The following is a 27,228-nucleotide window of genomic DNA, read 5'->3' on the forward strand; positions in this document are numbered from 1 at the left end:
ACCTCGGGGCCAAACCCGCGCGGGGGATCCCAGCCAGGCCCCGGCTCCGCCGTGCCGGGGATGGGGCGGTTTGCCTCGTCCCGGGGGGCAAGGGAACGGGAGCCTCCGTCCTCACCCGCAGGGAGGGACCGGCGCCTGCGAAGCCTTTGCAGGCGGACAGGGAGGTTGAAGGGAGCCTGTGGGCTGCCCTTGCCTGCAGCCTGGCCGGGAGGTGGATCCCCCACGGGAGTGCTGTGTTAAGTCAAGGTGTGCTTTATAGGTGCACCACGAGTGCCCAAAAAATCGAAGGACTGCTCTCCCTCTCGTTCAAAACACTGCACGTGTCCCTTCTGCCGAAGGGAGCTGAGTGCTTGCATCGCTGCCATGGAATATGGCAGGCGTTTCTTTTCGTAAACTACACTTACAAGCAAAGATGCTTTGACCAGGATGTTGGCTCCACCTGTGAGCCAAAGCCTGTCAGCTGGGTACCGCTAACCCCCTGATGATTTGCTTTAGGGGCTCTTGAGCTGCAGCCCCTGCTTGGGCAGAAGCTGTGAACCTCCCAGAAAGTATTTTAAAGGTAGGCAGGGAAGGGAATTACCTTGCTCTTCCATGCCTATCGCTACCTATTCCTCTCCTTTGCTTTGGACCACTAGTCCTGTCTGTTCATTGAGATGATCAGTTAGAAGACTGACCCATCACAAGACAAATAAATAGGTTTGTTGGGGTTTTTTTTTTGCATTGAGCCAAGAAATTGGCCGTCCGATCCTGTTTCTTGTGTGATCACCAGCTCTGCCAAGCTGGTGCAGTAGGAAGGGAGGAACAGGTCTGCCCCTTTTGGTAGCAGCCTGTTCCCAGGTTGGGTTAGATGTGTTATGGGAATGGGCTGTGGTGCGTCCTGCTCAATAAAACCCACCTCCTGCCTGGAGGGGGACAGGCTTGTAGGTGAGTGTCGGGGGTAATTTCTTCTCCTGTAGGTTGGCACATCTGATTTATTGGCCCAGATATGACATAAGGCAGCATAATTCTGCAGGTTTTTGGGTAAGAGGTACTGCGCGTCTTCCATTTGAGGAGGAATTTGGGTTTGAAACCCTGGTCCAAGGACAGGGCAATGCAGGAGCAGCCTGTTGGAGTACGGACCGGAAAGGAGGTGCTCTCCCAGCCGACCACCCCAGCCTCCGTGCCCTGCTCATTCGCTCTTGTTTCATCTCTTTCCAGTAATTCTGAGTTACCGGCCATGACATACTGCTTATAAAAGGTGCCGAAAATGTGCCCGTTGTCGCCCAGACTGCAGCTCAACGTGAGCTGGAGCATCTCTCCCGGACATGGAGAAAGCAAGTGGCTTCCTGGGGTAAATGCCCTTAGGCTTTTACCTTGCTGCATCCTTCTCTGCCTGAGTTTTGAAGCAGCTGTGCTCATGTTTTAAGAGCTGTAGGTCCTTTTGCCTTCATGGAGCTTCGGAGCTGTGGAGGTGCCTCTCTGATGGCCTGAAGCGGGAGGTGACAGCATTGGAAGTCCAGGTGCCTCCTGGCTTGCTGTCTCTATAGGTTCAGCTCAGAGTAATTCTGTGGGCTTTACTAACAAGTCTGAGGGAATCGGTCCCCGTTTTGGGCTGACCATGCTTGAGAAGTGTCATTTTAAAGCTTTTTTTTTTTTTTTTTGCATGTGTGCTTGAAGAGGCCTTTGGACCAAGGTGCCTTACAGGTGCATTGTGCCTTGTCTGCTCTTGGGTGTAGGAACAAATATCTTCTGTGCTTCTGCTGACAGCAAAATGGATCACAAAAGCTGGTCAAAGTAGTGTGGGTTTTCTTAAAAAAAAGTCACTAATAAATTGTAACAGACAGTCTTCTCTGATGTAACGGTTCAGATGTCTGACTTTAGTTTTTTGAGGATGTTAATGGAACCTGCAAAATATAATTAGTACTTTTGGTGTTCTTGGGCACAGCAAGACATGGATGAGCAGCGACTGGGGCAAACTTTGGCTACCAATTCAGGTTTGTGCTAGTTTTCCACTGTGTGATTTCATTCTCTTGTTGGGGCAGCCCTATTCCAGGAGGGATAAGCAGCAGCCCTCGCTTTGAAGAGTAATGGAAAACGTTCTGTTAAGAGTGGGAGCACACCTATTTGTTTTTCAATGTATTATATCTCCATTAAGAGCATCAGTGCAGACAGATAGCCAAAGTGTTGCGTGTTTCTTGAGTGGTGTATTCTGCTGCCTTTAGAGACCACGGAGCGGTGAATTTAGTCAAAGTGTTGCTTATTTTCCTCTGTTATCTGTCTGCACTGATGCTCTGAACTGAATAAAATAGATTGAAAAACAAATTGGTGTGCCCAGGCTCCTCGCACTGGGTTTTACATTATCCTCTGGGAGAGCCGCCTGCACTGGGCCTTTGGAGCACCCCAGAGAAAGGTAACGACCCCTCAGCCTCTTTCAACACTTCAAAGACTGAATTACTTTTGGTGGGAGAGGTAAGAAAATCGAATTGCAGCACATGATTTTCTGGCTTCCCAATAACCCTCTTTGTAAGGTCATCATCTTAGTAACAAGAAAACAGGAAACTGGTAAACACACACACACAGAAGTGTTCAGGTTCTGCTTTAAGGCTGTCACTGTCCTTAACTCCTCAGAGCTAAAACCAGAAAGTTGCCCGCTGCTTACAGGCTGCTGCGTACCCGAGGGACTGCAGGGCCTGGGAACACGAGAGGACGCATCTCTGCTTTCTGTCCTGCTGCATTTGCTGATGTACAGGAGTCTTTTGAAGCGAGCCTTTGAGTAAGTGTAAAACGGGCAGTGATGGGGCGAGCTCCTCTGACCGGGGCAGGAGCCTTCCTGGGCTGGGACTAAGCTTGCTTCGATGAGTGCCTCGGATTGTAGCTCCTGTGAGCAGGGGACAGGAGGGTCATTGGGGTGCTCACATCCGGCCCTCCAGTCAGCTCTAACAGCAGTGGCTGACAGAGAAGCTGGATTCTTCCATTTTGCTTATCTCTTTCTTTCTGCCCACTCTGTTTTTTCCTGCCTGTTTTAGCTTTTTAGAGCTTGGATAGGATTTGCTTCTACTTTTGCACTGGGTGTGCAGGTTGGTCTTTGTAAGCTTTATTCTCCAGCTTTATTGCGTGCACGGCACTGTGCTGGCAGAAGAGGGAGCACAAGGCTGTGGGTTTGGGCCTTTAAAAAGCAGTGTGATGGTATCGCTTCATTTCTTGGCAGCGCAGCAATAGTTGTTTTTTGGTTTGGGTTTTTTTTTTAATTTTTTTTTTTTTGAAAGTTTAAAAAAAGCCTGCTCCATGTGCATCCCAAGGAATAATTTCAGGCATGGAATGCATCTTCAGGCTGGCCACTGGGATGCTACTTGTCAATGCAGGAAGTAGCTTTTGGCATTATTTTATTAATGCCAGCATCTGTGTTGACCAGCATCTTGTAAAAGCCCTTAGTTAGGGCAGCGAGGGGCATACAGAATCCTTTTGCTAAGGCTGTGGTGGCATTAAAATTCTTTCTGTGCCTTGTGATGGACTTTCTGACAACGTGAGGTTCTGCAGCAGCCTCGTAACCGCAAGGGAGGGATGGTCTCCTCTGTGCACCTTTGGAGCTACTATCTCTGTAGTGTCTAGTTGCTAAAGTGCTCATTCTTAAATTTCAATTATCTTTTGATGAACCTGGTGACGTGGATGGCTTTTGAATCTGTTGAATCTGGATTGAAGTAATTATATGAATAATGAGGAGAATTAATTTAATTTGGAAACTCTCTATCAGTTGTGTAGATAGCATCGTGTGTTCCTGTTTCCTCCTTCTCTGTGAAGAAGTATGGTTGCTCTCAACATATCCTTTTCCTGTTCTAATGTAGCTGAAACAAAAAGACATGATCCCCTCGAACTGTGGAGCTGCGTGAGGACAGAAATACCTGGGAAAAGGAAGAAAGAGATGGATCTGGACAGTGGAGGGTAATGGTGCAGACCTGTTCTGGACCTCCTGTACATGGGAGCTTCTTTGCTGAAGCGGGTGTCCTGAGAGCAGTCCCAGGTGCTAACTGCTGCCTAAGGGTGGACAGGAGGACATTTACCAACACGTGGTTGAGCAGAGCCTTAGGAATATTAGGCACTTTTGAAAATGTGACTCAAGTTGCTTGACTTTGCGGTCTCACTGGAAGTCAGTGGAATGAAAGTTCCTAAGCCACCTCGGTGTTCTCCCTGGGAAGCCGACAGGATGAGTCTTAAGATGTGCCTTGATGTTCCTCATTCATCGTTCTTTTGCAAAGCCCATCTGGAGGGCAGCTGAGATGAGCACATATCTTTGTCTCCTCTGTCCCCCCTTCTGACTCAAACGAGCTGATATTTTGGAATAGGTTACTGCTCTTGTGGCTTAGGTGTCAGAGACCCCAGAAGCAGCCCAGTCTGAAATTCATAAAACCCCTCAGTGAGCCTGGCTCCAAAGAGGCTGCAGAGAAGCAGCTTTAAACTGAAAAAGTAAGAAATGGCTTTTTCTCACCAGCAGTGCAGATGGCTTGTGCTCTGTAAGCAGTCATTGCTGATGAAGTGTTACCTGCTCTCAGAGAGATTCCCAGTTCAGCCAAGTCCCCCAGCCAAATCTCCCAAAAGCCGTCTAGAAGAGATGGCTGGGAAATGAAGGCAGACAAATTTGGGTAAGAAAGGAGGCATGTAATTTAACAGTTGGAATTACTATGGCAGTGAAGGGTCCTCCCCCTAAAAATCAGTTCTAATCCTGACTGGGCACCTTGCTGGAAGAGAAGCTTTAGCTGAACTGAGGTTACCAAGTCTGGAAATCCAGGAGGTGGTGACAGATGAGAAATCAAATTGCTGGTGGTGGTCCCTTCTAGCTGTAAGCTTTGAATAAAAGCCTTAAGCATGTTCTAAGTGGGGGGTAGTTGCCTTGAGGATGGTCTTGGCCATCCCGCCTTGTTAAAAAATGTCTGTTCTCTTCAGCAGTACTGGATCTTTGGGTCCCTATAATGAAAGAAATAAAATGAAACAAATAAGTCCAATCTAATTGCTCAGGACACATTTTCCAGTGCTCTGGGTTGCTGTAATAAAGAAGGGGAGGTGCTTCTAGGCTGCTTAGAGCTTTACTATTTTGAGCTGTCATGGGCAAATATATTTTTTATATTCCTCCCAGGAATAGAGGGAGCAGACGGTGCTGTTGCTTCTTCCAGCTTGCCACAGTGGAAGCGGTAGGTTTTGTGCAGAAGGCTATTCATGGCAAAGTGAGCAGGCATCTCTTCCAGGACATAGATGTTTCCTGCTTGTCCTTTTATAGGAAAAGCCACAGCTATTATTATTTAGCCAGCAAACCCAATTTCATCTTGGATGCTGGAAGTCGCTCAGCTCCAGGGAAGGGAGTGGGTGGACTAAAACTGCTACTGCATTGAACCTGGCAAAAGAAACGGGACTCTTCCTTCTCCCACGACCAGCAGCAGCTCCGCTGATGGCGGCTTGGTTACCCGTGATTTACAGCGGCGTGGGAGGATAGCAGAGTCTGCGTGTTTAATAAGCTGGAAGTGCAGGTGGCCGGCCCTGTGTGTGGGTGAGGGGGTGGATCTGGTGCTTGTGAAGCAGCAGAGAGGAGCTGCAAACCAGGCAGCCATCGGTAGCGATGCGCCTGGGGAAGCTCTGGCTCCTGGGAGGCAGGAGGACAGGGTATCAGCGACTACTTAGGTTTCCCTGCCTTCCAGAAGAGGACCCACCTACCCTGTGGTCTCACTTCAGAGGTGTTCAGATGGAGGGCATGACACCTCTGCTTGGAGGTGATGGCAAACCCATCTGCGATCTTGCCCTCCCTGATGATTGAAAAGCAGGTTGCATAGTGCTTCATCTTTAAAGCACGGGGGAGCTCTTGGCTGAGCAGGAGAGCTCTCATGCATGGGTGGCATCCACCAACCAGTTGCTCAGCCATCTGTAGCTTTGGTCTGAAGTGACGTCTCTTGGCTCTTCCTGTCTTCCCACAGCCACCACAGGCAGTGCTGTGCAGAAGGGCAGGAGGTCCTGCTTCCCACAAAGTCTGAACTCCGGAGGGGTTGGTGCCTTGCGGGAGCAAGATGCCAGCTCAACCTGCACCCATTGCAATTTGGTGCAAGTTGGGAGTTGCTCTGAGCCTGCTTTTGTATGAGGCAGCGCTTCAAGGTGGTGTGTGAGCATCGGCTCGCTAAAGCTCATGCCCTGATGGTAGCCGATATAACTCCTGTTCTCTATGAGACTGTAGGAAGCTGGGTGGAAAGATGTTAAGTAGTTGAAGGTCATGTAAATTGTGTCCATGCAGGTGCTCTTCCTCCAGTGCTCATGCTGTTTTGTTTCAGCATCATCACCAGCACCAGTGTTAGGCGTCCTAGTGTGTAGACAAGGCAGTAACATCTTCATCTTGTCTAGCTTAGATAAAAACTCCAGATATCCCGCTGATAAAAATTCTGTTGGCAGATACCCTATCTGTTCTCCCTCCTGCAACGGGGAGTTGCGGGGAAGGAAAAGGGAGGCTCTGGTAGATGGGATTAGGGCTGTGGACTTCTGCAAGAAATTACAGCTTGGGGGAAAAGACGTGTAAATTGATGAGTTCGGACCGTGGTGTGCTGAGAAGGGGGGTGCTGAGGGCCCTGGGTGGCAAGCAGAGCCCTATCTCCAATGCTTGCGTGCCCCTGCTGATCTTAACAGTGATGTGGGAAGAAAATTAACTGGTCCCAAACCACCTGGTGCTTTGCAGGTCAAACCCAACACCTTGGGTTCTCCTCTGTGTTTGGTAGATGGTCTGAGTGGGTCTTCCTGTGCTGGTTCCTCCACTGCCCTTTCAGAAACCAGCTGCTGAAAACAGCATTGGGGCCTAATCTGAAGAGCATTCGCACCTCCTTGAGCCCTACCAGGGGCACATCAGGGAGGTTCCTCTCCCTTTTTATAACTCCTGGGACGCCATACTCATTTCCAAGCTCTTTCTGAAGTATTTATATTTGAACATTGTCTAGACACTTCAGCACTAGCGGGGTAAGTTGCTGAATTTGGGGAGTGGGAGTTCAGAAGGGGGCCTCTTCTTGTTGTAACCACTGACCTCCAGCATAGCAAGCTACTAGGAGTTGTAAACTGAAAAGTAATTTTTGCTGCACTTTCTGTCTTGCTGCTATGTGAGCAAAGTGCTAACAGGGTCCTTTGTTGTTTTTTTTTTTGCTAGCTGGGCTTTGTGAAAGCGGTGTGGAGACCTCGGTGAGAGGAGGCCAGTAGACCCCAGTGCCATGGAGCTTCCCAGTTACAGCAGGCAGCTGCTGCAGCAGCTGTACACTCTCTGCAAAGAGCAGCGGTTCTGTGATTGCACCATCTTCATCGGGAATGTTCATTTTAGAGCACACAAGGTGGTTTTGGCTGCTGCCAGCCTGCTTTTTAAATCCTTGTTGGACAGCACAGACACCATCTCCATCGATGCTTCTGTGGTGACCCCTGAGGAGTTTGCGCTCCTGCTGGAGATGATGTACAGTGGCAAACTCCCCCTGGGGAAACACAATTTCACCAAAGTAATCTCCGTGGCAGATAGTCTGCAGATGTTTGATGTGGCTGTTAGTTGCAAAAACCTCCTCAGGGACCTCATCAGCTGTTCGACTCAGGACCAGGTAGCGAGAGAAGTCCCGTGCCAGGCAGCAGACTCATCTGGAAACCATGCTGAAGCTAAAAACCTGCCCCAGTCTGAAAAACCTGCTGAAGGAAAAACAGATATTCTCCTCCCTCAGAGAGCGTCCCCTTCTCCTGGCCCTGTAGAAGTAGAAATGGAAGCAGATGTTTCTCCTCCTGGCCAGGAATTTACCATGAGTCACACCTGGGTCCACCAGGACGTGATGCCGAGTGACTCCAGTTCCCTCTGGGAGGATTTGGGCTCTCGTCCCAATCAGCCTGCCCATGCCCAGCAGGGTGGCAGTGCAGAAGAGGAGCTTGCTGAGCCTCTGGAGGAGAAAGGAGGAGAGAGGGATTTAGGTGAGACTTTACAGGCCTGGGCACAGCATTGCCTCTTATTTGCAACTGCGCTGACTCACGTTTTCCTCTTACGGGGGATCTTTTCCTCTACGTTTGTTCTTTTTAGTTTGCCCTGGGTTGGGAGTGGGGCTTCTTTCTTCCTTTGGCACTGTGCAATACTCTCCTTTGGCTTTCACAGTCACTTCACTCTCACTAGTTTACCAGAGCTGTAGCGAGCAAAACTTTTCTTACCCATGCATGTGATTGCATCTGATGTGCAGCGCGATCTGTGTTACGAATGGGACATGAGTTGATAGGCAACTCTGTTCACTTACTGTTACACAGATTGCTTTACTAACGTTACCTTATCCTTTAAACTCCTGTTCAGCATGGGAGGAAAACAGAGGCTGTACTGGGTTTAAAATAAATGTTCCATTTATAACTGGTGTTAAATAAACTGTTGGTTTTCCCTCCAGGCTGCGTGACATCTTTAGAAGGGATTTGTGAGTCACAGTTTCCCTATTATAACCAATGTGCTGGTTACAAACTGATGCCTTTCAATCACATCATGCTTTCTGCGAATCCCTTCAATTAGCAAAAAACTTACCTTGTTTCTCTCACACAGCGGCAGAGAGCAAAAGCTGTAAACTGGATTTCTTTCTTCGATATGAAAGTATTTTCTCTGAGGCCCTTTCTGATGCTGGAGCTGTGCTGAAAAGACTGGAAGAGTGCAAAGAAATTGATGCCTCTCAAAAGGAGGTAGGTGTGTTTACTTGGGGAAATGACACAAGTTTTTTCTTCACCCTGCTGAGGGCTGGAATAGTTTGTGCTCTGCTTAGGAAATTGTTTCATAGGAAACTGGGGCTCTGGTGCCTGGTTGTTTGAAGGGCAATGCGTGCTCACCTGAGCAACACCCCAGAGAGAAAGCACGTGTAAGAGCAAGCTGCTTGTGCATGTAGGTAAAGAAATATGTGTCCTGCCCCGAAGTCATCTTCCTTGTGTTGTAGGAGCACTCCAGTGCTGATTTCTCTCCTCCTGTTTATGGCATTTGCTTCGGGAACTGTAGCAACTTGTAAACGACTGACATATGAGATCCCAAAATAGAGTTCCCGAGCTCTGAGTGAGGGCTTGCCGCGGAGCATCTGCTCTGCTCTGCGTATGGCAGGCTGCTCATGGGGAGCCTTACGGGGGGGTCGCTTGCTCCTGGTGAGCGGGAGTCGTCGCTGATGAGTGATGCTCGAGTTACTGTTGGAGTGGATGCTTGAGTCTGGTGCTTGGTTAATGCCGGAGGATACTCTGGCCTCTGAACGACGGTAGCCAGGTGCCTGCTGTTGTACAGGCTGAAAGCCACCACAGAAACAGCAGGGTACGTCGTGCTGCTGTGGTGGTGATGCAGGAGGACATGGAGCTTGGAAGTGGTCAGGAGGGCACTGGTGCTGACTGTGCGCTGCTGTGCGATCGCAGGGCCTGCCAAAAAAGCTGCGGCCACTCCAGAGTGAGGATGGGACTGTGCTTGCTCTCTTTCCCCCAGCTGTTTCTGATAGAGCATTTTTCATACCAGGCTGCATGAACTGCCCCATGTACCTTTCCTGTTTGTGGAAAAATGAGAATGTGACTGTTCTGTTGCTGGCTCTTCAGTGGCTCTGTCGTTAGCTGACCTTTTGAAGCAGAGAAATGCTGTTCCCTAGGTTGGGGGACTGCGATGCTCCCTGGGTTCCCCTGCGCTCGCTGGCTGGGAAGCTGTCTGCATTCACATCACTTGGTCCCAGTATGACCACGGGACATTTTGGTCATTGGTGGTGGCATTCTGCTTTTAGGTTTTTCTGTTTGTCACCCTGATCAGAAAAATACATTAGGTTTAAGGTTTTACCTATTCTGCACCTTGGCAATTGGAGCAGAGCTGGGGAGGGTGCTGTGTGATGTGGGTGGATGATGCCAGAAGGGATTTGGCAGCTCCACGTGCCCGTGCCAGCAGGCATCACCTGTGCCGGCATGCCTTCCTGTGCCCGCTGGTGCTGCCTCCACGGACACGGGGCAGAAAGGCCCCTGCAACGTGCCCAGGCGGGCGTGCTGCCTTGCTCTGCTCTGCTTAACAGCCCCATTCTCTACTGTTTTGCAGTAACTGTTGTTTCATGTTTCTTCAGCACCTCCAAGACTCAGCAGGTCTGGTTCGCAGACCTGTGCCTGGCCCTTTATGCTCCCAAATGAGCTGTTGCAGCAGGAGCCAAGAGAGAGGTTGTGGAGCTCAGAGGCGGTTTGGGCGTCTGACCGCAAAATGACAGCTGGACAATTTTTCTGCAGCTATAAATAAATGCTGAATAAATGAGAAATGGATTTTCTTTAAGCCTTCCTGAAAAATCACTTCTCAGCTGTGACAAGCATGAAAAGTGTCAGCCCCAGGGCAGTGGGGGGGACAGACTACAGCCTGTTGTAAGCAAGAGCTCAGCCCGATCTGTCCCTCGCTGAGTTCCCCTCCAGGACAAGCAGGACCTGTGGGCACTAGCACCAAGCCTGGGTTCTTTTTCCAGCAGATGGAGTAGCTTTTTCCCACAAGGGCCTGGTGTTTTCTTCAGGGGAAACACAGTGGTGTGTTTTTAAAGCCATGCTTAAAGTGCAAGTTCAGGTCCAAAATGCCCAGCTTGGGATGCATAATTAAGGCTGAGGTTGCGCCAGTGGATTTTTTTTTTCTCTCTTTCCTTTTTGGTTTTTTCCCTCCCCTTTTTTGTATTATTTTGCCAGTCATTTGCTTGAAGTCTCTTAGGTGCAAGTTAAAAGTCGGTCTGGAAGCCAGCGAGATGCTGTTTCTTTGCACTAAGCTGTCTTGCTGGGCGTGCTTGCCCTGCCGCAGGGGGCATCTCCCATCCCTTGTGCACGTCCTTCTGCTGCTCGGGAGCCATTTGTGGGTGGCTTAGCTCTATTGGCAAGCAGCCATGTGTTTTGGGCCGCAAATCCTGGACAGCGTGGGGGCTTGCAGGTGTTCACAGGGGTTTTACAAGCCTGCCTGTTGTCACTGAGGCTGTCCTGGTGTTCAGGCTTCTCTGCGTTCGGTGACGTTTTGCCTTGGATGTAACCTCTGTTTTTCTATTCCATTGCTAACCTTAGCCCTACACGGGCGCTGTGTTCCTGTCCCCCTCTGGTGCTGCTGCTTTATTCCAGCGGAGATTTGCTAGGCTGTGGGGTTTTTCCCCAAGGAGTTCTGTGGTGCAGGACTTGCTTTTGTGAGAATTGTTGCTTTTCTCTAAGTTTGGTGGTTTTTTTCAGCCCGGGGAGCAGAACATTGCGGACGCATTGCTTTTCTGTGTAGGGAGATGCGATTTTTGGGGTTGTTTTTGTTTTAGTCTTTCTGTGCATCTCACATAAACTATTCCTATCTAATTTTGTTCTGGCCTGGATGAAACCTGCTTGGAAATGAGAACAAGACTGAAATTGCAGTAATTTGGGGAAGCGTAGAAGAGCTTTGCTGGTGTCAAGTCTTATCTTCCTGTGCTCTCTTAGAGAAACTCAATTCAAATTATTGCACAGCTCATTTGTTCCCTCTACTACTGGGTTCAGATGAAGTGGGAGAGCGTTGATTCTCCCACGCAGAATAAATGTCACCATGCTTGTGGATCATTTCCATTGCCTATGGGCCTGTGCAATTATTGTCATCCTTCGTTTGCAGCTGCAGGGATTTCTGGATGTGGCAGAAGAAAGAAGTTTCCCGTTGTCTTCTGCGTCCTGATTAGGAGTGATAGGTTGTGAGGGTTTTATTTCATGGTGGAAGAGATGGAGAACTTTTCCCCCCCCCCCCCCTCGTTCTGGTGTACTTGTGTGGAGGTTTGGACTGAGCTTTTGTTTCTGTTGTGTGGACCAAATGGGTCAGTGTTCTCCATGGAGCCTTCCTGGTACTGGGGTCTCCTCATCAGTCGCGTACAAATGCAGGCTTGGAAAAAAAAAAGTACTTCAGATATCTGAATGAGAAATGGGAACCTAGTTTTTTTCTGATTATCGCATGCACAGTGACAGCTGATGGACATCATGATGCGGTTGTAGCCTACAAACTTCTCTGTGGTCCAGATGTGTAGCGCCAGCCCCTGTGCTCTCCGTGCCACTGACCCTGTGGGCAGTGGCTGTCCGTGCAGGTTTCCAGTGGCTTTTTTATATTTTCTTAACCTTATGCACATCAAAAATTAACCAGTAAAGAAAATGCAAAGCAGCTTGCATTGACAGAAGACTGATGGTTGTGCCTCTGGAAGTTCCCCTGCAGTGCCCAGTCTTCTGCAGGCAGGGACTTTCTAGCTCGCCAAATGGCCAGCGCAGCTTTCCTCAGGGGACGGAGGTGGCACTGAGCTACAGGCATTGGATTTGCCACCTTCAGGGGTGAGTTTGGCAACCTTCAGGGGTGAGTTTGGCAACAAAATGTGCCTCGGCTTGTGAGGGAGGGGTCTGAAGGCAGCAAGCTGCTTCTGCCACCCTGAACCCCACGGCTTCCCAGCCTGTCTCTTGCAGATCCCTCCCCACCACCACCTCGGTGCTTGCATTCACTCTGGCACTTGAGGGAGATCACTTGGTCACTAAAGCGGCTTTTTGCTGTGGCACGCTCTCATGGTAGGAGCATGGATAAGGCATGGAAAGCCATAACCCCGCTCGCTCACCTGAAGGGAAGAGGTTAGTGGCCAGCTGGGCTAGTGGCCACACTGACCTGCCCTCCCCCTCTCCCCACATCCCTCTGTACTCTCAGTCACGGGCCATTGCGCTCTGGGGTGCGATGTACCTTACTTGCCTGCCTGGCGGAGGTTCTCCCCGTGTCCCAGGACACCCCTCAGGATGGCTCAGCAATGGCGTTCAGCCTGGCCTAGGCTCAGGCTCGCTCCCTGCAGGGCCAGCCACAGCTGCTCTTCCAGCATCCCTGTCCCCACCCAGAAAAACTGAATCTCAGGATCACATTGGAGCAGGGGATGGAGGCCACAGAGGCTCTCTCTTCCTAGAAGCATTGTGGATTGGTGTGAGGAGGGAGATCGGTGCCTGGCTGGGAGGACACAGCGCGAATGCAGCTCTGGCTGAGCAGCCTCGTGCACCTTCCCAGCCAAAGCGGCAAGGGACACTGGAAGGAGCAGAAGACAATAAGGAGCAATGGGGCAGAGCAAGAGGGTCCTGTGGTGGGGTGAAGGGGCACAGCAATGTAGGAATTGACTGTGTTAGGAGAGAAATCTGGAAAAATGTGGAAGATGTGGAGATGATATGGAGATAGGAGAGCTGCCTCCTGCGGCGTTACCTGCAGAGATTCCTGTTCAGAGCTTGCCTTGGGGCTGCCAGAGGTGTGGGGAAGTTTGAGATGAACTCGGAGGGTTGTTTTGTGGTGCTGGACTGCAGCGGTACTGAGCTACAGAGTGAGTAGTGTTGTGGCTACCAGAACTGACACCCTCAACTGGGACCCAACTTCTCAGTGGACACGGAACCTATTTGGTGGCACAGGTCAAGTTTAAGCCAGATCTCGGTGAGCAGGGGAGCCCATCTCTTCCTCCACTCTGGAAGCTGGATGTGCGCTAATTTGTGCCCATTTGGCCCTGAAGGGTTTTGCAAGTGTCCCAGGCAGTGCAAGCCTAATGGATTGGGCTGTAACGCGTGGGCACATGATGATGAAGTGGAAGCTGGGATTCCAGCTAATATCAGGATTTCTCTGTTTTTTTCAGGATCTTTGGGAATTGTTAGTGCTTCAAAGTAAGCCTAAAATGTGCTGTGTGCTCTTTCAAAACAATGCTAAAAGGCTGTTGTTCCCACTGAGCAGTGTGTCCAAGGAAAGGTCTTCCAGAAAGAGACTATAAATAGCAGAGCCTTTCAGTTTCTGCAAACTCATTTCCATTAACCAAAACCATGCGCTGAGGAAGGAATGTTATCTGGAGCTCTGGGTAGCAATGCTGTGCTGATTTTAATTTAAATAAAAAAAAAAATAAAAAGAAAAGAAAAATACTGTGATAATGCAAGTTACTTTTCATCCATGTTAATGAAAACATGTATTTGGCAGGGTGCTGAGCACCATTTGGACGGTGAGAGTCAGGATATTTTGTGTTTTACGGGATTATTTTGATCTGGAAGGGGCCAGGTCTGCAAACCTTGAGAACAAACACGATCTGGTTATTGAGTCTCATTACAAATTAATGTTTGCATTAAAAAAATACCTTTAAGCTTGTTCTTCAGCACGTCTGCGGCATCTTCTTTCTTCCTTTAGAATCGAGCCCTTCATGTCCACGTCTTTCTGTTCGGCAGGAAAAATGCCGTTAGCGGGTGAGAGCTGGGACTCCTGCAGCTGCCCCTCTGTGGATACTCTTTGCAATAGGTCACTGCACTGCCACGCTGCCCTAATATATGAGCATTTACACCTGCTAGGAAAAAGCAAGTCCACCATCCCCCTGATGCGGCCCCAAGCAGTTGCATTCGGTCTTTTTATCATAGAAATAAAAATGACAATGACAGCAGAAAATGGCTGCTCTCTCCGGAGCTGGGCTAAGCTCTCCACTTCAAAGGTACTTTTATAGCATCCCTGGAGTCTGTAATAAAGGACGCCTGCTCTGCAAGGCTGGCATCTCTCCTGGAGAGCTGGGGAGCGGGTGTCTTTAGGGGCAATATTTACAGCATTAAAGGGCTCCGGGGAAGTAGGAGCAAGAGTTACAGCTTATTTCTTTTCCTTTTATTTCCCTAACTGTGCAGGCACGTTTGCCTCTGATTGCTGTTTCGGGTCACTGGAGTGGATTTTGGAGCTCTGGGCGTGATTGCCAGGCGTGCAGAGAGCCCGCAGCGCTCAGAGTTTGCGTGCCGCCTCTCCAAAGCTTTCTCTAGGAGACACAGCTCTGTTGTGGCTTGAGGATGGAGATTCCTGAATGTCCCACTTAAAAAGCTCCCTGCTTTCTGTGCAAGTGATCTCTCCTTGTTCTGCAGTGAGATCTAGCACCCCCTGCCCTAGCCTTGGGCTTCCAAAGTAACGGTGTTTAAACCACGTTTTACTAGGTTTCTTAGTCTTACTGGCATTTGGCTGCCAGGAGCAGAAATTAAGAGATGCTTGGTTCTGGAAGCAGCTCCAGTTTGTGGGACTTGCTGTAAAGGTAAGAGCTGTCAGACAGGGCTTGCTGCCTTCTGTCCTGGGGCTGGTGGCCACAGACCGGAGCTTGAGTTCAATGGTCTGTGTCTATGTGGTTATTTTTTTGGTTTGTTTTATTTTTTGTCCCCTGAACAAAAAACCCCAGGATTCTGCTCTTTGTGTTGGTTTGTATAGGGCAGTTGACTCTTATTAAAAGCTTCCACATTTGCCTGTTCTGTTGCAGGCTCTGGTTGCTTGTCTGGCAGAGGCAGAGGAACAGTCGGTGTTCAAGAAGCTGCTGAGCAAAGTGAAGGATGCTCAGACCCTGGGTGCTCAGACCCTTGTGTCCTTACTGAGGCTGTTTCAAGATGCAAATCCCGAGCTGAGAGCGGCTTTGCTGGAGAGGGAAGAGGGCAGCGGAGAAGCCCTGCAGCAAACAGGTACGGAAGTCTCTGGCAAAGTGAGCGCGCAACCTTGCAGGCAAAGCGGGTGTCCAGAAACCCCATATCCTTACTTGGATGCAGATTTATCGTGTGCTGCCCAAGATCCCGGAGCATTTCCATCCTGCAGCAGTGGGGTGTGGGCAGGCCAGGGCTCTCCCCATCGCTGCCTGGAGGGCTGGATCGATGGCTGCACAGCCAGCACGGGTCAGAGCACAGCTGAGCCTGAGTATTGAAAGCTCCTTTCTTACTCGAGCCTGACACAAAGCAATGGCCTTGCAAACCTGGTGTTAACCTCCAGCTTACTTTATGGCTTTGTGCTCTGTTAGATAAATGAGACGTTTTCCTTTCATAGAGTTTAAAGAGAATAGTAAAGTGGTTTTCCTCTGCTGCTTGTGCTTGGGATGAGCTTTGCTATTCACTTAGATCTTTCACAGAGAGTCTCACTCGCTTCAGGAGCCTGTCAGTTCCTTCAGACTGACTTGTTTCTTCTCTTGTGTTTCTGAATCCTTTTCCCCCCAGAGAGCACAGACGAGGGAGAGGCGCTGACCGCTTGCTTACTGGGACGCAGGGAGGAGCTCATCCAGAGCGTGACACAGCTGAGCCCCATCGTAGAGTTCCTGGAGGCGGCAGAAGAGGGATTCCTGACCGCCTCGGAGAAGCGGGTAAAAAAATCTGAAATAAGGAAAACTCTGTGGGCGAGGGGGTGTGTGTGTGCCTGTCTGCAAGGCAGTATCTTACTGCAAGGTTTGCCAAGTGATGTGCTAGCCTCACCTGGCAGTTCCACCTCCCCCTTTCACAGTGTGGACTGCACATCTGTGTTGTCTCAGGTCCTTCTGTGCCGAACTGTGGGAACAGTGAAAGCTGAGCTGCGAAGGCAACCTCAGGACCAGGATGAAGGCTGCCTGGTGCAGTGTCAGGCTGCCCCTGCACGCGGCACCTGGGGCAAAAGAGGTGCCTGCTGCTCCTCGTAGGCCATGAAAACACCTTTTTGTGAGCCTGAGGAAGGCTCTGTTGTGGAGTTTGGTTTCAGCAGAACCACTGGTACCTCTGTGGTGCCTGCTTGCCTGTTACGTCCTTGTGTACATGGTCATCAGCTCACCTTTCAGCTGAATCTCCAAGCTTTACCTCTTTAACTCTTATCACACAGTTGCCTGCAAGAATAGCACATCCACAGACTGGTTTTTGTTTTTTTATTTGATGTGTTGAATGCAGCGGTTGGCGGGGAGGACTGTTGCTTTCCTGTAAACAATTGCATTATGTATGCTGATTTGCAGAAGCCATAAAGGACAAAATATCGTGTATAACCTGCTCTCCTTTGTGTTTTGGGGGGGAGCTGGCTGTACCCTGCCTGCGCAGCTGAAACTTGCAGGGTGCCCTAGCGTGCTGCATTCTGTACGCAGCTTGCAGACCTCCTGTCCTAGTTTGTCACATCAGCCAGTTCCCCTGACGCAGGATTATAGCAAGTGGAAAGCGCTGTTGTGCTCAGTGGCATGAATGATGTCTGCTTTCTGTCTGAGCGAGCCTGACCAGAGCCACGGCGGGTGGGCTGAGAGCCTCTGCCATCTTCTAAATCCCTCAATAACGTCTTGATCACTTGCACACCATCCCTGACCAAGCGTCCAGTGTGGAGCGTCCCTGGGTATGGGCACAGCTTGGTGCAGGAGGGCCGGAAAAGGTGCTGCCAGCAGCAGCATTCGCCTTGTCCTTGTGGGCCAGGGTGTGACTGGCAGCTGATCAGTTTTCACCTCTGAAAGCAGCATGGCTGAGCCTGGAATGGGGATGTGAGAGGTGAGAGCAAGGCGTGAATGCAGCAGAGGACTTGGCATCTGCTGGGGATATTGCGGCTGTCAGCAGAGACCTGCGCGGGAGTGCCTGGAGCTGAGCTCCTGGCCATGAAAGCTGCATCAGCGGTGGGGAGATAAGGATTTTTCAGACAAGCCTGTTCACGTTGCAGTGCGGCCTTTCTTTTAAAGGCCACACCTTTTCCCTGCACTCTTTTTTTCTTCATGAAATTAGTTATAATGTAGTCATTTTTAATCTCCCTTCTCATTGAGAAAAAAAACCTCAAACAAACTGACCACAAACCAAAACCATTCTGCCGTCATAATTCTGCCCCTTGGGCGTAGGATCCAGTCTTTAATTGCATCATCATATGCTATGGGACCCCTGCCTTGTGTGGTGAAGGGGTTGTGTTAGTCAGTATTTCTTTTATTCCTCTTCAGTCACTCTGTGCTCCGTTTGCTGCAGAGCCTCCAAACCCTACTCCAAATACAAAATCCTTCTCCTCTCTATGGGATCTCTTCATGCTCTTGTTTTAGCCTATGGGTTCCCGGAAAATAGCAAATGTATTTTGGGGGCACTCCAGTGAAACTGGGTGCATCGCTCTTTCCCGGTACAGAAAAATAAGGTGGAAATTGCCAAGTGTAGACTGACCTTGGGGGGTGGTGGTGGGGGGTGTCCCTTTTTTTTTTCAGTCTTGGTTTATTTGTTTAATCTTTTCCCTCCAGACAAGTGGAAAAGTGCTTAATTATTTCAGAAGTTAAATCGATTAAACCGGTGGGCCTGTGGCATATGTGCAGTTGAGATCTCTGGTGTCTCAGGTGCAGTACTGGGAAAACGAACATGGAATTAGCAGCCACCTCTGAAGGTTTCATCTTACCTGATTCATCCAGCACTGCATGAGAGCTCTGGGCTGGCAGAGATAGGATCTAGTTCTCCAAGGGTTCATAAAGATGAGGCTTTCCTTTTTCTTCTCACAGCCGCTGCCTCATTATCTGCACATTTATTCAGCAAGACAAGTGTGAGTTTTAAGGGTAGCAGCCTTTTTTTTTGGCAACTGGGTTCTTTTAGTGCCTGGTCCAAGCTATGCATGGAGCAAATCTGATTTTCTTTGTTCAAAAACCAGTACATGATGTGTTGTGAAGCCCCTTTGTAAATCCCTGTTTTTCTGGGGAGCTTTTTACCTGGCATTTCTATTTTTTGAGGCTTAACAGTGTTTCTGTAATGTGGGGAGGTAGGGTGGAGGATTTGGGGGATGGCTTGGATAAAGATTATCACTTAAAAGAAATAAACTTGGAGACGAAGGAAGAGCAGCTAACCTCTCACACGTGGTGTCCCATGGCTTGGGCCATCGTGGGGTTCAGAGGGACCAGTCCACCGTACAGCCCTGAACCTGGAGCGTCAGAGCTGCTGGTGGAAACACCCATCCTTCCCTTCTGTCCAGGCTCTCTTCTGGAGGGGACATGGGTAGCTTGAGCTATGTGCTTTCCCTCCCCTTTGGCTCCAGTGCCTACACAGCTTGATGCTCAGACCCAACTACTTCAGAGCTGGGACTGATTCCAAGGACAACTCAAGCCAGGTTACTGGCTGTTGCAGGAGTCATCTTAACTGGACGCGACGGGGGATGGAGAAGTTCTGCTGCAAGCAGAATGGAGGGGATGTTTTCTGACTGCCTCATCTGGTGTTGTCAAAGCGAGTCTCAAAATGTCAGTGCTGTGTCTCCCCCTGCCAGGGACATCACTGCCGTGCCTGTCGACGCTTGCCTGGGAGCAGCAGTGGGTTACGGCATGAGCTCCCCAAAAGGATGCTGCTTTTCTACCCCTTTCTGTGTTCTCTTGCAAGGGGACTTCAGACTGAGTGATCCAGAGTCAGCTCAGTGTGAATTAGATGGGAGCATATGTCAACAGTTCACTAACAGAGTTTTGGCTATAAAAAGACAGATTTTTAGAAATGAGAGAAACTCATTAATGAGATCAACTGCTCTTAAGAGTGCAGGAGGAGCTGTTGGATTAGTTTCTTTTATGTTAAAGGTAGGAGAACTGTCTGAAGTTTGCATCCTGAATGAGAGAGGAGCATTTGTATGGGAGGTTACAGACCTGAGTGAATGAATAACTTGAGTATGAGGACCTGCAAGGAATGGCTGAAATGTCCAACAGGCAAAGAAATGTACGTCAGAGATATGAACAGAGTCCTGCGGCACGTCAGGCGGCTGGGCATCACAGCCGCTATCGAGACAAGCAACAAACGTTTGTCTGATCAAGTAAAGAAAAAGAATAATGAGAAGAGATGACCCTCAAACTCCCGACTGAGCCTAGGGACAAAGCCAGGAGAGACATGGAACCAGAAATTCCCTGCAGCTGAAGTGAAACTGCAACTCAAAGGGCATCCCCTGGCAGGCTGGAGGAGCTGATGCACATGGCTGCGAGAGCCACAGCAAGGTTGATTACTGTATTTTCCAAGTCGAGGATGGTTCCTACAATTGATGGCTAGGACAGATGTGTGGGAGAGAGGGAGCAGTGATCCAGGCAGCCAGTGCTGTGGGTGCACAGGAATATGTGTTGGGACAGGCTGAAGGACGCGTGCAGCTGAAGCACTGTGTGTAAGCAAAAAAAAAAATGGGATAAAATGCAGCAAAAGGTATTCAAGTAAATTGTTTCTGCCTGACCTGGAATCTGTATTTGATGAGATAAAAATGGGGTTTTCTGCCTCGATCTAGACTTGAGCAAAGCATTTGAATTTCATGTGAGGAAATTGTTAAACTAGAGGAAGCAGTGATATTAAAAAAAGGGTGTATCTTACTGGGAGATAACTGCAGATTGTGCTGGAGGCAGGGCTGGCAGGGGGGAGCAAGGTTACCAGTGGGATTCTTGGCACTTAATAACATTAGTGTTAATATTAAGTGACACAAAAATATCAAAGCATGCTTGGCAAAACTTGCTGATGAGCAAACCCGGGATCTTTTGTCCACACAGAGGAGGACCTGCAAGAGGGAGAAGAATGACATGGCTGGAGAGCGAAGTAGTGAGAGTTGAACCATATGGTAGTATAAAGTGAAAGGCTTGCATTTAGATGCAGTAATGAGAACTAAGAATTAAGTCCTCGTCTGAAATTTCTGTGTGCTGTTCCAGTCTGGTTCAAAAAAGGTGAATTCGTATGGAAGCAGAAACAGATCTGCAGGTGTAAGATCAGGGGAGTGGGGAGGCTGTTTGGTGAGAGGAGCTGCTGTACGTAGACACATGAAATGAAGACTGAGAGGGAATATGATTGTGCTCTTTGAAAGAAACGGGAGAGGAAGGGTAGGGTAGACACCTCAGGGAGTTTTAGAAGAGCTTTTTAAGCCAAAAGATGATGTTGGCACATGAACAAATGGGTATACACTAGCCATGAATAAATTTAAGCTGAAAATTAGAGTAATCAACAGGGGAATGAGACTGTGGATGAGCTTTCCAACCTGGGGAAAGGGAGTAAAAAGTGTAACTAGTTTTAGGACAGATCTTAATAATTTTATTAATGGGACTGTAGCATAGTGCTTATAGCAGCAGGGAGCTGGGCTGGTGACCAACGGAGTTTCTGCCAGTCCTGCATTGCACGTGCTTAGGAACACGGTGTTTGCAGAGAGGAGGTCAACCTGAATTTGTCAACTGGCTTCCCCTTATATGAGTCTTGTAGGGATTAACTGGCAGGCTAGAGCTTTTCCAAGCTGCAGTGATTGCATCTCACGTAAGAGATGTCTCATGTGGCCTCGTCATAGAAATAATCGTGCAATTAATAGGATGCTTATTTAAATAGTGAGTCTTTTTTTCTCTCTCCATTCCTGTCTTTCAATGACAAGCAGCAAAATTGGGTAGACAAGGGAAAAGAGACTGCCGATTTGGAAAGTATTTGCTAAAAATATTAAATGAAATATTATTTTGAATCCTGTCGTTAAGTCTTTTTTTGTTCCCTTTGAAATGCTGTTTTTTGCTTGTCAGCCACATCCAAGAGCTGGGCTTGGTGGAAGAACCCAACAGGTTAGTTTTCAAGGTGACACGTGTCAGATATACCTGGGACGTGTTTAGCTGTTCCTGTAACTAGTGCCCGGTAACATCTCCCAGTTAATCTAATTAGTGGAAGCAGTGAATATGGATTTATTGCAGTACTGTGCACTGTGATACTCTTACTGTTCCTCTGATCTCTGCTCATGTCCAGGAGTTTGCAGGAAGCTCTCACAAACAGGTTCTCGGCTCTTCCTGTGTTGCAGGTGGTTTTGGATTGCTGCGAAGGTGTCTCTCAGAGGGAAGCCATGGACAGTCTTCTCAGGAAAGTGGATGAAGAGAAAACCCTGAAAGCAGAAAGTTTGGTCAAACTTCTGGGGGCTGTGAAAGCATCATTCCCTGGCCTCCCCCTTGTGCTAGACAGCTTGATGACAACAGCAAATGTCTCTGGTGGCAAAGGTATGGGTGCACTAAACTTCAGAGCCTGGGGGCTCAGTTCGGGGAATTGCTGGGAAGTTTGGATGCTTGTCTGGATGCATCCCTATAATCTCACTTTCATGTAAGGGAATGGGATGGCTATTTTATGCAGACAAAAATGGTCTGGGAGCACTGGGGTAGGAAGGCTATGTCAGCAAGAAGGCCCCTGTTTTGCCATGAAATGAACAGTGTTGGGCAGAAGCCTGTTGGGCTCCTTCCTTGAGTTTGGCAGCAGTAGGGTAGAAATTAGGATGTAGTATCTGGCAGACAGAACTTTTCCCTCCAGTGTCAAGTTACTTTTTGGTTTTGAGTCACTTAAAAGCAGCAGCATGTGTCTCCTTAATAAATGGAACAATTTGCACATCATAAATGCTTCATAGGTGAAGACATCTGTAACAACTCTGGTCTATAGGTACTTGCTGGATTTGAAAGCAAACACCTAAAACTTCCCCAACATTGTAGATGTCTTTACATTAAATATAGGTGAAGTCTTACCTGGCTACTGTCTTTGTAAACTCCTTGTGATTGAAGGATTGTAGATAAACTTAGCTGGGCTGTGCTCCACTCCTTAACCTAGGTATCATTTCTGTACATCGTGGTCCTGGACTTATGGTCTCCTGTGTGGAACAGAGTGGGCTGGTGGGAGTCTCACACTTAGGGTCCCCATTAGACATCCTATCTTGGACAGCTAGTTCCCTCCTCCTTTTTGTTTTGGTGGGGTTTTATTGTTTATTGCCTGCCTCTGGCAGTTCAGGGACTTGTGAGCCCTCATCGTTTGCCTGGTGGGACAGCCTTCCAAGTCTGGGTGGGTGTAGGCACACCCCTGAGCAGTTCAAATAGAGCAGCAAATTTCAACAGCTCTTGAAGTAACTTAAAAATTAAAATCTAAATTAACATGCAGTGAAATGTAAATGAGTGTTTAATAGAAAGCAAAACTGTGCTCATAACGCTGATAATTTCCTCTGCAGCAAACATTCCCGACAGGCAGTTTGCTTTGTCATTTGTTAAGCAAGATTGCTTTCTTGAAACACCAGACTCCCAACATGGTTAATTATCTAGTGGTAATACCCATTCCAAGGAGGAGCATTCCTTAATTACATTGGGCTGAATCTCCTCAAATTGCAGCTTGAACAAACAGAAGCACAAATATTTCTTATCATGGAAGCGAAGAGGGAGGGAATGATCTGAGCCACTGAGGGCAGCCTTTGGTGTCATGTGCTGTCCTGCAAACAGAAGGGAGGACATCTTGGGTGGTAGTGTGGGGCACACTCTGGTTGTGGAGCTCACTTTGGCACAGCAGCAGAATGGCGAGAGCATTTGCAACAACTCAAATCTGTGTAATAAAATGAGAAACATTCTGATGGGAGAAGGGGGAAAATATTTTTATTTGTAGGCCATCCCCTGATCCATGTGAGGCACATCCAAGTCAGTGCTTAGTGTGCTAAAGTGCTTAATGAGGTGCCCTTAGCTTTGCCGGGGAGTAGACTCATGTCTCCAACAAGTCCTTCTCCAGGGAGTTTTTCATATTAGCTCAAAAGTCTTCCACTGGTTATTCCCACAGCCTGCCATTGCCTCCTCCTCCATCCTGAAGAGCTTTCTCCTCTTACCCAGCACTGTACATCCTCTGGGTCCCAGAAACTGTATTTTCTTTTCACCAAGCTGTGTGTATTTGACTGCTTTTCTCCCAAGTAGTGCTGTGCGAGTAATAGATTGTTCTGTTTGGGTACTGAACTAAAATGATTAAAAGGCCTAAGCACACAAGTGAAAAGCACGCACAGATGTCTTGGATGAGCTACAGTTTTTGGTTTGGTTTCTCCTACAGAAGTATAACTATGCATCTCCTCCAATTTAGTAACTCCAACAGTGAAAAAAATCCTTTTCAGATTCATCTATTTGGCAGTTTCCAGTTTTATTTATCAACTAATCTGGCAACAAGTACCATCATATATTACTTTTAGTACACGGTATATTTTGCCCAAGTCTCTTCATTATCCTGAATAAACGCTGTTCCTCTTTCTTGAATTCTTTGTGTCCTGATACTGGGGCGTTTTTACAGGGTTGTGGTGTTACTCCAGAGTCATTGTTTCTCAGATTTATCAGGGCAAACCTCAGCAGACCCAGCTTGGAATTAGGTAAGGGGGGAGGAAGGAATGAGATTAAAGTTGCATTTTTTTGGTGGAAGGGAGAGAAGAGGGTGTTATTGCTGCTTTGCAGTCACAAGTCTGGTGTGTGTTCCCTTAACATTTTCGCCAAGGACAACTCATCCCACTAAATTCCTGACTACCTGACATCTGGGTGTTTGTAGAATGCTGGAATGTTTCATAGGCACACACTGCTGAGACGGAGCATGTTGCAGAGCTCCTTCTTGGTGGAGTGGGTCAGAGACCCTCACTTACAGACCTCTTCCAATGAAACTACAATTAAGAGTCAGTAATGTGGTTCCCTTGATCCCAGGGCATCAAAAGAGGCTGATGAACATCTCAAGGTGTTGTCTTCACAGACGAGGCCATATGTTTACCTGCTAAACATGGCTAAAACTGAGACTTTCTTCTTCTGGGCTCAGACCAGGACTGAGACTCTGGAAGCATTTGGGTGACAGAGATCTCTTTCTGTAGGCACATACAGGTGGAGGGTATTCTGTGTTGTCTTTGATTTGGAGAAGTTTTGTTTTGCCATGTTCATCCTCTGCTTGAAGGTGACATCCAGGTGTCCTCAGCATAAGGCCCTGAGCCTTAGTGACCCGGGGAGAAAAGGCTGCCTTGGTTTTTTTGGTCTCCCCTAGCTCTGAAGCCCTTTGGGAAGACACTGCAAGCTGAGCTGTTCTTATTTTCATTCCCTTGCATTCAGCCAAATGGAGCCCAGAGGATTATGGAGCCAAACTGTTAAGACAATACCAAGAAAACTTAGTGGAGCTCCTTGCAGACACCCAGATGCTGCTGCAGGGCATCTCAGCTGCACAGAGCCTGGCTCCTGCTGAGAGAGAGGTGAGCAGTCTCCTGCACGTGTTCAAGCAGATACTGAGCTTTAATTCCCATCTGGGATCCCTATCAAGTCCTGAGGACTTGATTTACTGCCTGTCATGGCTTGGTTTGGGGTAGTTCTCCAGCAGGACTCGGTTTAATGATTCTTTAGCATCCCATAGTGGGAGTAAAGCAAGTGACATATATGAAGCTGAAGGCTGGCAAGTAAGCGTGGCTGATTTGGGCACTGATGATTGATGCTCAGCTTTGGAGTGAGTTGAGGAAATGGCTGATGTGTTTAGGTGAAGGGCTGGGCTTTAAAGCAGTCACCGCTTGGGTTGCACTGTGAGCCAGGCGATCAGCAGGGGGGAAGCAAGGGAAGGCTGGGTCTGGGGCGAGCCACAGTCATGGCTTTGCTTGATGCAGGGCAGATGGACAGGGACCCTTGTTAGTGCCTCACTGTGGGTCTTCCAAAGGTGATGGAGCAGGTTGTGAGGCGTGAGGCCGGCAGCTTCGCCTCCCTGGTGTCGGCAGCGCTGGAGGAGCGGTCTCTATCGGTCTCTGCCGTTTGGCAGCTGCTGCTGGCTGTGCAGGAGCCTGCACCGCTGAACCTGCTCATGGAGGAGATCCGGAAACAACCCGGCGCAGCGTTTTTCTTCCAAGCAGGTAATGGCCTACGCTCTCACTGAGCTTCTCCTGCTGCTGGCAGGAGCTGCTTTCTAATTCCTCACCCTCTCCTCAGCAAGGAATGTATTTTCTTCCAACGGGTCTCAACGCCTGTGTCCTTGATGAGACAGTGGATTGGTTGGAAAAGCACTTCCCTCCGCAAGTGTAGCTGCTTCGCTTGTGGCTCTGTGCCTTCGGGTTTTGTAATGAGCAAACCTTTTGAGAGCTGGCCACGATCCTGTGCTAATAACCAGCTGGAGGCCCATCAGACTGAAAGCACGGGTTTCATCGGAGGTCTGTGTGCTGCCACCACCCTGTCCTCCCCAGAGCCTCCGCCTCTGGCTTGGAGTCTTCCTACTTTAGAACCTAAACTTTGCTTTTCCTCCAAAAATCGTTGCCAAAATCTCATACCAGTGTGAGGAGCACTCAGGCTGGCAGTCTTGTGGATCAGGAGAGGTTGGCTATGCAGAGGCTGTGTGTGCTGGCCCTCAGGGCACAAAGCTGGGGTTCACCTGCCTGCAGTCCACGGTGTCCAAACTCCTCCATCCCCTCTGTGCTCTGCGTGGAGAAACCAGCACTTCTGGCACATGGTGCATCCGTCCACTTTGTACATAGCTGTCCCCGGAGGAGGCAAATTGTGCCTAGAAACGCCTGTTTCTCTGCAAAAGGCAGAATGGGATGTCTTAGAATTGGGGGAGAGAAGAAATTCTGAGTCTTGGAAGTATCGTGCCTGCCTTCTGATGTTGTCCGTGTCTCTTTCAGCAACATGCTTTGGAAAAACCTGATATTCTCGCCCAAGTTGAACAAGCAGTGAGAAGTGAGGTCTGCTAGGGTTTTATGCTGGGTGTCAGTGTAACCAAAACTTGCCTGTAGCCCTTCGCTGTTTCCTGTGCCCTGAAAGGAGTGGGCTGGACAAAGCTAAGCGAACCTTCAGGTTCTTTTTGGGTTTTGTGTTTTTTAAATACCTTTACTTTTTATTTTAATCTTCAGTGGCCACCAGCGAGAGCACAGCCATTGAGATCATCCTGCGGCACAGCAAGCTGATCTTGGAGGCCATTCAACAGAGAACGGACCTGGAGGGCTTGGCTCCGGGGGAAGCAGGGCTCACAGAAGCAGTAAAAGAGGTAGGAGGGGATGCTCTTGGAGCCGATGTGGTTCAGGGCTCAAAGGGTGGCCAGGCCCTAGCATGCGCTGAAATCAAGGGTTAGGAAAGATTGGGGAAGCCATCCAAAGTTGGAGGCATCCCTCTGCTGAGGTGAGAGTGTGTTGGGTGTTTTTTATAAATTCTGCAGGAGTTTTTAGGTAAAAGAAATTACCAGTTCGATTCTTAGTTGGTGAAGATGTGGGTATTCAAACACAGCAAAACTGTTTCAGCTCTGCATGGGTCATGAAGTCCTAGAGAAAGCAAAGCTGCTAGGGAGTGGGTTTCCATCTGAGCTGGGTGTTCCAGGACATATGAGAATGAAACGCTCCTAGAAAATGCACTGAAGATGCCATGATTGTGCAGTGCCTTGCCTGTTTTCCCTTTGACAAGGAAAATGGGCTGGGCAAAAGAGGCGTCGTGTGCGCTTTCCTGCTCTGGTTAGCTGCCATTGGAGATCTGGAAGGGTGAGGTACGTGTGGGCATGCACACATCCCAGCCTTGGTTCTCCTTGCAGTGGCTGGCTGAAGCAGGTTTGGATTTGGAAGGGAGAGAAAAGCTGGGTGGGAAACACAGGTTTATAAGTTAGATAAGCTTGTAACGCTGGAAGGCATTGAATCATAGAACCACAGAATCACAGAATCGTTGAGGTTGCAAAAGACCTTTAAGCTCACCAAGCCCAACCGTTCCCCGAACCCTGACATCCCATCACTAAACCCTGTCCCTAAGCACCTCGTCTGCGCGGCTTTTAAATACCCCCAGGGGTGGGGACTCGACCCCTTCCCTGGGCAGCCCCTTCCAGTGCTTGACAGCCCTTGCGGGG

General features: G+C 48.9%; 1 protein-coding gene across 6 annotated transcripts in view; it reads left to right on the forward strand.

Annotated features, from left to right (window-relative positions):
* Window positions 1-2,295: 2,295 nt before the first annotated feature.
* The window catches only part of ZBTB40 (zinc finger and BTB domain containing 40), a 39,428-nt gene continuing 14,495 nt past the window's right edge, over window positions 2,296-27,228 (forward strand). For 3 of the 6 annotated variants that reach the window (XM_009645073.2, XM_035900599.1, XM_035900598.1), the window contains exons 1-9: window positions 2,296-2,752; window positions 7,142-7,932; window positions 8,537-8,670; window positions 15,210-15,405; window positions 15,928-16,070; window positions 21,428-21,620; window positions 24,486-24,622; window positions 25,075-25,264; window positions 26,255-26,388. In XM_009645073.2, coding sequence (XP_009643368.1) covers window positions 7,203-7,932; window positions 8,537-8,670; window positions 15,210-15,405; window positions 15,928-16,070; window positions 21,428-21,620; window positions 24,486-24,622; window positions 25,075-25,264; window positions 26,255-26,388 — 1,857 coding nt within the window. In that variant the 5' untranslated portion in view covers window positions 2,296-2,752; window positions 7,142-7,202. Of the gene's footprint in view, window positions 2,753-6,679; window positions 6,958-7,141; window positions 7,933-8,536; window positions 8,671-15,209; window positions 15,406-15,927; window positions 16,071-21,427; window positions 21,621-24,485; window positions 24,623-25,074; window positions 25,265-26,254; window positions 26,389-27,228 lie in introns of those variants that run through there. The other 3 variants (XM_035900601.1, XM_035900597.1, XM_035900600.1) reach the window with 3 other exon arrangements.

This window comes from Egretta garzetta, unplaced genomic scaffold (genome assembly GCF_000687185.1).
Source record: "Egretta garzetta isolate BGI_Z169 unplaced genomic scaffold, ASM68718v1 scaffold108, whole genome shotgun sequence".
Taxonomy (NCBI): Eukaryota; Metazoa; Chordata; class Aves; order Pelecaniformes; family Ardeidae; genus Egretta; species Egretta garzetta.